The sequence below is a fragment of the Muntiacus reevesi genome, chromosome 3 (assembly GCF_963930625.1).
Source record: "Muntiacus reevesi chromosome 3, mMunRee1.1, whole genome shotgun sequence".
Taxonomy (NCBI): Eukaryota; Metazoa; Chordata; class Mammalia; order Artiodactyla; family Cervidae; genus Muntiacus; species Muntiacus reevesi.
Window position 1 is genome coordinate 245,693,070 of NC_089251.1, and position 6,982 is coordinate 245,700,051.

The window sequence follows — 6,982 nt, forward strand, 5'->3', positions numbered from 1 at the left end:
GTTTCAGGAGGGGGAGGGGAGTGCGCGCAAAGGAGGGGAGGGCATAGTCAACCGCAGAAAGAAGGCTGGCACCAGCTACCGGCACTCAAAGAAAGCCACAGAATGGGGCGGTGGGGGCGGTGGGGGCGGGGGGAGGGAGGGTAGCAGGAATAGGGGTCTGCTAGGCGCCGACTGCTTAGGGAAGTCAGAATCGTGGGGTCAATGAGCTTCATCTCGGGCCTTCCCAGCCCAGAAAAACAATGCAGGAATGCAAACGGACACTTGACTGAGTAGCCTCCCCGCCTTCCCCAGAGCCCCAGCTCCGTGGACCATGCTCTGTTGTAAATCAGATTCGATACAGGCCTCAAATCAATCTGGTCAGAAAAGTCAAGATTCTTCTCAAGGATGCCTAGAAGGTCACCCTTGTCCCACGTTTGTTTTTTGGCAGAGATTAGTTGGGGACACACAACAAGGATGGCCTAACAGAGATGAACCTGGCGAGGAGGGCTGTCTGACTTTCCCCCAGCCTCTTCTCCAGTAAACACTGACCGCTTCAGAGGGGATGGCTGAGGTTCAGGTTCTCATATAGGAAGGGGCCAGCGCTCTCGCAGCCCTAGAATGCAGTTCTCCCACACAAGGTGAAGTTGGAAAGGACTCTGGGTAAAACTCTGGTCCTCATAATTGCAGGCAAAAGTAAAACCTCACTGTTTGGAGGCATTGGGGTAAAACTATGCTGTGCTTGCTGAGTCGTTTCAGTCGTGTCTGACTCTCTGCAACCCTATGGACTGCAGCCCGCCAGGCTCCTCTCTCCATGGGATTCTCCAGGCAAGAATACGGGAGTGGGTTGCCATGCCCTCCTCCAGGGGATCTTCCCGACCCAGAGATTGAACTCACCTCTCTTACGACTCCCGCATTGGCAGGTGGATTCTTTACCACTGGCGCCACCTGGGAAGCCCATATACTACTATACTGCTAAGCAAAATTTTATTGAGCGTTGACCATGTGCCACACACTGTGTTACATCATTGCCTGGTTAAATGCTCACAACTCTGACATAGCTATTATCTGTTTCATCTTATAGATCTGCAAAAAGCACGGAAGTTTAAGTGGGTAGCCTAAAGTCACCCAGTGATTGAAGTCAAGAAGTTTCCAAGTGTAGGCCTTAGTACTTTCAAGGAAAAACAAAACAAACTTGTAGTTCTGCAGACTTTTAGGTCTGCATTACACACCTACCCCTGGCCATTGAAGGGAATACCAGGAATTAGGGTCACTTCCAAAGCTGGACAGTAGCTGTGTGGGACCCAAGGTGGAAAGCAGAGCTGAATCACGTTTGGACCTTACCTGTCCGAGATTGTGAGGTGGAGCATCTGTGGATGGTGCCGATTCCACAGCACTTTGCATCGGTCTCCGTGGGAACGTGCATGAATTTGTGTCGGCGTGATTCGTATGTGATAGTATGGATGTGCTTGTGAGAGATACAGTGTGTGACTGCGTGTGTGCTAGCGCAGCCCTGGGTGCCCGTGGTGGCCCCGCATTCCCGGTCTCCTGAGAGCCTGGGTGACTCACTCAGTTCTGCAGTCGGTCAGCCCCAGAAGAGCTGCAGAGCAAACGGACGGGAGGGTCCGAAGTAGGGGTCTGACCCGGCTTCGGCAGGTTCCCCGCGGCGGCGGCCTGAGTGTAGCGCCCGGCCAGCACCGCGGGCGCGGGGGCGGCTGAGACCGCCCAGACGCGGGGCTGTGGCGCTGGCGCCGGCGCCGGAGGGGCCGGGCGGCGCTGAGTGACTCACCGCGCCGAGAGCTGGCGAACCTCGAGCCGGGACTCGCATGCGGGCAGAGCGGGAACCCTCGCGGCGGCCCTGCGCTGAGCGCGCCTGTCCTCGCCCCGCCGCCCCTCACCGCAGCTCGCAGCCTCGGATGGATGTAAATGCCAGTGTCACTCTTGACCCACCCAATTCCCCCCCGGCGGCAGCTCGAGCTTCCAGGTTGTGACACCAAGGAAAAAGTGCACACATCCAATGAAAACAATAATTTATTTAAATAATCTCTTCATATTGTAAAATCAACATTAAGAGCATGTTGTTTTCATAATAAATAACCCCAAAATACCTTTCATTTCAAGGACAAAGACTTTAGGAAAAGATAAATCCAAATCAGTAGCTTAAACTGAGAAAATCTTTCAAGGGAAAAAGAAAACGGAGGGGTGCTGAGGTCACTGCTAAACCGCAGTTTTCACAAGTGGGGGTTTACAAAAAAAATGTCTGAAAAGGTGAGTATGTTTATACGAATAAATCAGTGGGAAAATCTGCACAGACACGTTTATTTACAAACGCTATGTCCAAGTCCAGGCTAATAATCCTGAATAGGTTTTAAAAAAGATAATTTAAACACATTTTTTTTTGCAGTGTCCACATATTAAAAAATCGTTTTTCCCCAACATCAAAATGAGGTCATCCGCAAAGGCACCTAAACTTTTAAAAAAATAAAAATAAAAAAACTCCACTGGTGAAGGATGAGGAGAGAGCTAAGGAAGGGAGGGGAGCGTTCCTGGGAGGAGAGCTAAGTCGGGGGAGGGACTCGGATCTAAGTGCTGGCAACAGCCGGGCAGAAAAAAAGCGGCGGGCCGTCGGGGTCAAGGGGGCTTGGGGGGGGGGGGTTGGGCAGGCAGGCAGGACCCGGGAGGTCAATAACCCCAGAGGACAGGAGCTGAGCCTGGGGGCGGGCGAGGAGAAAGGAGCCTCAGAGGGCCGGGGCAGCCTCTCGGGCGGGGGAGGCGTCCCTCTCCGGGACTCAGCTCGCGGCCCGCGGCGAAAACGGCGCCGGGCTGCCTCGCCGGGCGGGGCGGGGAGGGGAAGCTAGTCTGAGGCGGGGCTCGGGTCGGCAAGGCCGCCGTGGCAGGGTTTCTCTCGCGGATGCCGGGTTTCTCGGCGAGGAGCCCGGCGCGCGAGAACACGCCTTCCAGTCCCCGAGGGTGGCAGGGCCTGGGGGCAGGCCATCTCGGGCCGCCACCTCCGCGAGCGGCGGGTGGCATCCTCGGGCCGGACGGAAGGACCCTCTGGCTCTGGGGACGAGCAGTGAGGATAACTGGTCTCTGCACTCAGTCTCTGGCGCGGTCTCCCGGGGTTAGAAGATCGGCCCGGCGCTCACCGGGGCGCCCCCGCCGCCACCGTGGTGGTGATGGTGGTGGTGGTGAGGTTGCGGGGTTTGCGTCGGGTGCAGCAGCGGCGCGGCGGCTTGCAGGTGCGAAGTGGAGCCGGAGGCCTGGTGGTACCACGGGTAGTTGCCCAGGAACGCCGAGGCCGCGCTGCTCGGGCTGGAGCCGGAGCTGCCCGCCCCGCTGCCGCCGCTGCCCGGGCCGCCGCCGCCGCCCCCCATCCGCGGCGGCGCGCCAAAGTCCCAGGAGGCCGGCGCCGAGGCCGGCGGCGAAGCACAAGGTGGCGAGGCGCTGGCCCCCGGGTGCTGCTCCGATGGGATCTCACCGCTTTTCCACATCTTCTTGAACTTGGATCGGCGGTTCTGGAACCAGATTTTGACCTTTGTGGAAAAGGGACCTGAGCATTAGTGGAGGAAACTCGGCCTGGGATAGGGGAAGAGAGGAAACTTAGGAAGACCGTCGCTAAGGGGCGCGGGGTGGGGGTGGGGTGGGTTGTCAGCCTGGGCAGGTAACGGGATCACGTGCTGCGGCCTCGGAGGCTCTGTCAGTTCCTAGGAGCGGTATTCTCAAAACAACAACAACAATAACAACAAACCGAGACAGCCGATGTGTGTGCATTGAGACTGATTGTGACCGCGGAGGGGGTCAGGAGGGCCAAATGTTGTACCCGCTTAATCAGCAGTGCGCAGAAGGACAACTTGGCACGGGATTTCTGCCCACACTGGCACTTCCCTTTCATCACATCACCTGGGGGATTTCAGCTTCGGGCGTAAAAGGTTAGGCTGTCCAAGGCGCGGCCTCGAAATCCTTAAAATTATTTAAAAAAACCCATAGTCCTCAACCTGCCTGCTTCCCGGCCATCCCAGGCCAGTGCCCTCCTCATGCCTCCCAGGCCGTGAACCCTCACCTGAGTCTGGGTGAGGCCCAGGGATGCCGCCAGCTCAGCTCTCTCGGGAAGTGCCAGGTATTGAGTCTTTTGGAAACGCCGCTGAAGAGCCGCCAGCTGGAAACTGGAGTAGATGGTTCGAGGTTTCCGGACTTTCTTTGGCTTCCCGTTTACTATCCGGATTTCAGGCTCGAGGTCTTCCTTCTCTGCAATGAAATGGAATCGTGAGAAATATGCAACCGTGGGAGCCCACGAGTGCCCGCCCGCAGGGAGAGTAAAGTGGAGCTTTGCCTAAGCCGGGAGGCGGGTTATTGGAGACGCTGCGCTGCGCTCTGGCGCAAGTTTGCAACGCGCGGACCCACGCCGCCAACGAACCCGGGAGCTGGCCCCTCCTGGGAAGGAAGACCGGCGCAAACCTTGGAGAGAAAAGCAGCAGGCAGTAGGGAAATGAGGCTACCGTGAGGCAAGCACATCAGCTGACGAGGCCGCCTGGTGCCACCACCTGAGGTCCCACCACCTGAGGGACGTATCCGGTGACCCTCGGCCTATTGAAGATTTAGGAGGGTAAAGGGCGCGAGGCGAGCAGGGAGCAAGCAATGTGAAAGGCCAGGGCTCCACATGGATCCCGCCCCAAACATTTTTATCCGCCCCCCTCCCCCAGTAACTAGACCGATTTGGCACCCGTGATGCCAACTTTAAACATACCAGGTTCGTTGTTGGCCGGGGACGAACTGGTCCCGTAGGGCGCGTAAGAGGTGTAGGCGGCGGTGTAGCCCAGATCGTAGCCGCTCTTGGCTGAATACGGGACGTTGTTGAGGCCGCTGGCGTGGTACTGGTAGGAACCCATGTGCGCGTAGGGCGAGCCGCCGCCGCCGCCGCCCGCCGGGTGTTGCTGGTTGGTGTAGTAGCTGCTGTCGGTAGCTGTGGACACCGGGAGAGTGGGCGACTCCTGAGGCTTGTGGAGGCTGCTGCCGTTGCTGCCGCCGGGGCCAGCGCCGCCGCCGCTCGGGGGCTGCTGGTGCTGGTGGTACGTGCTGGAGGCCGTGATCTGGGTCGAGTGCATATCAGCCACCAGACTGTCAAAGACTCCAGTCATCCTGGCCCGGGACGGCAAAGAGCAGGGGTGGCGGGCCCGAGGGGGGTAGCGAGGCGCCTCCTCCGTCTCTCCCGGTCCCCTCCAGCAGCCAATGTAATTACAGAGGGGGAGGGGGGAGGAAAACAAGAAATGTAGCAACGGTCTAGGCAACTCCTCCTCCGGGGGAGGCGATCACCGTGCACTGCTCGGGACAGCTGCCGCCGGCCGCATCCTCTCTCCGCCTCTCAGGCTGCTCGGCTCCTTGCCCAGCGCGGGCTCGGGCGGGGGGCGGGCAGCGGAGGGGGCAGGGGTGGCGGGGCCTGGCCTGGGCTCCGGGAGGAGGTGGGAGCAGGTGAGCAGCCCTGAGCGGCTTTACGATTGTCTGTGGGGCGGGCTCCTGCAGGGTGGGCATTTAACACTCATCACGTGAGCTCAGGCGACGTCACCTAGCAACGGCCAATCCGAGGCTACCGGCCGCACGGCTTCTGGCGCCCGGGAACGCCGGACCGGGGTGGGGGCTTGGGGGGCGGTGTCACAGGGCGGGCGCTGCGGCTCCAGCGGTCGTGGGTGCAGACTGGCTGCTGCCCAAAGGGAGCGGAGAGGCTGGAGGGCGGGGGACGGTGGGCAGTCAAGGTGGCCGATGGCAGAACAGAGGGCGTGAAGGCGGAGACGGTCATTTCGCCTCTGAGGAAGAAGAAATGGGGTCTTCCCTCCCATTCTGTGTACAAGTGTCGACCAATGCCAGTGACTCCTACTTTCATGTCCGAGGTCAGCATTCAAATATTAATCGAAATAAAGCGATCCTGAGACCTCGGCCAGTTCCAGCTCCCTTTTCCTCGAAGGGTCTGACATTTACGGTTGTCAGCCCCTGGACACTTGACATAGCCAACTGATTTAAATTAACCATAATACCTGCTTCCTAACCAACCCAGAGGGATATTAAGACAATACAGTAATATTTAGTAAACGATTTTCTTTGTTCCTTGAGAGAAAAGCTATATAAATTCAAAGATATTATTGCTAATGATTTATTTGAAACCATTTTCCCTTTATACTTTTCTGACACAGCGAGACTCTGAGTAATTACGTGTATTTGATAGCTAATTGACAACCAAAACATGATCCCGGTGATTTCCTCTCTAGGTTGGAAAGCTAGACCAGACTGATCACATGGCCTTTCAAGTTCATTATAACTCTAAATTCCATATTTTTACGAAAAAAGAAATGGGATAATACTTTGGTGAGAGTGTTGTGTTGATATCACAAATCTTGGTAAACTTACAGAAACAGAAAAGTTTTATCTCATGTACTTAGGACTTTTTATTTTCATCTCAGGATCCTATTTGACCCTATCGCTGCAATTTATTTTTCTTTTAAATCTGGTAGCGACTTCTTCCGTATCTGTTTCCTCAGGGTTGGAAACCATGGCCCGGTGTTGAGGGACACTCGCCTGCACTGGACTCCGCAGTTCCTGCCTTGTGGCGCCACCTGGTGGAGGTGATCGTGATTGCGGCGCACCCAGTAGACAGTCTAATGACTCCGAGGCGCCAGCCTCTGAAACCCCCCAAAAGAACAAAATAGTAATTAAAAGCCACAAAATTGTGCTAGTGCGTGCCATCTGAAGCACCCCGTCCTAAAGACATAACAGGTCGCTGAAAGAACTTGTTACAACAACTGCCTAATGGAAAACAAGTTGATACTTTGAAAAATATCTTTGGTTTTCTTCCTCAGAAAAAGCAAGTGTGTAATTAAAACTCCAGCATCCACAGAGCTCACTCTCCGCGGAATAGTGAGGAAGGTAATCCGCCTTCATATCTGCCTGGATTTAATTCCCAGCCGTCCTTTTGGTTACAAAAGGCCCCTAGATGGAGAAGGGCGAGCAGGTTTAGATC

At 56.4% G+C, this 6,982-nt stretch overlaps 1 protein-coding gene across 1 annotated transcript; it reads right to left on the reverse strand.

Annotated features, from left to right (window-relative positions):
• Positions 1-2,824: 2,824 nt before the first annotated feature.
• On the reverse strand, positions 2,825-5,111 carry DLX2 (distal-less homeobox 2). Its single transcript, XM_065927913.1, has 3 exons — positions 4,721-5,111; positions 4,037-4,221; positions 2,825-3,509 (listed from the first exon to the last, which is right to left on the reverse strand). The coding sequence occupies exons 1-3, from the start codon at positions 5,109-5,111 to the stop codon at positions 3,099-3,101; spliced, it is 987 nt and encodes a 328-aa protein (XP_065783985.1). The 3' UTR covers positions 2,825-3,098.
• Between the last annotated feature and the right edge of the window lie 1,871 nt (positions 5,112-6,982).

Excerpts from the sequence above, each read along its gene's own strand:
- DLX2 (XM_065927913.1), bottom strand. The coding sequence starts at position 5,111 with ATGACTGGAGTCTTTGACAGTCTGGTGGCTGATATGCACTCGACCCAG. Across the intron at positions 4,222-4,720 it reads CCCGGCCAACAACGAACCTG|AGAAGGAAGACCTCGAGCCT; the intron begins GTATGTTTAAAG and ends ATTTCATTGCAG. Across the intron at positions 3,510-4,036 it reads TGGGCCTCACCCAGACTCAG|GTCAAAATCTGGTTCCAGAA; the intron begins GTGAGGGTTCAC and ends TTTTCCACAAAG.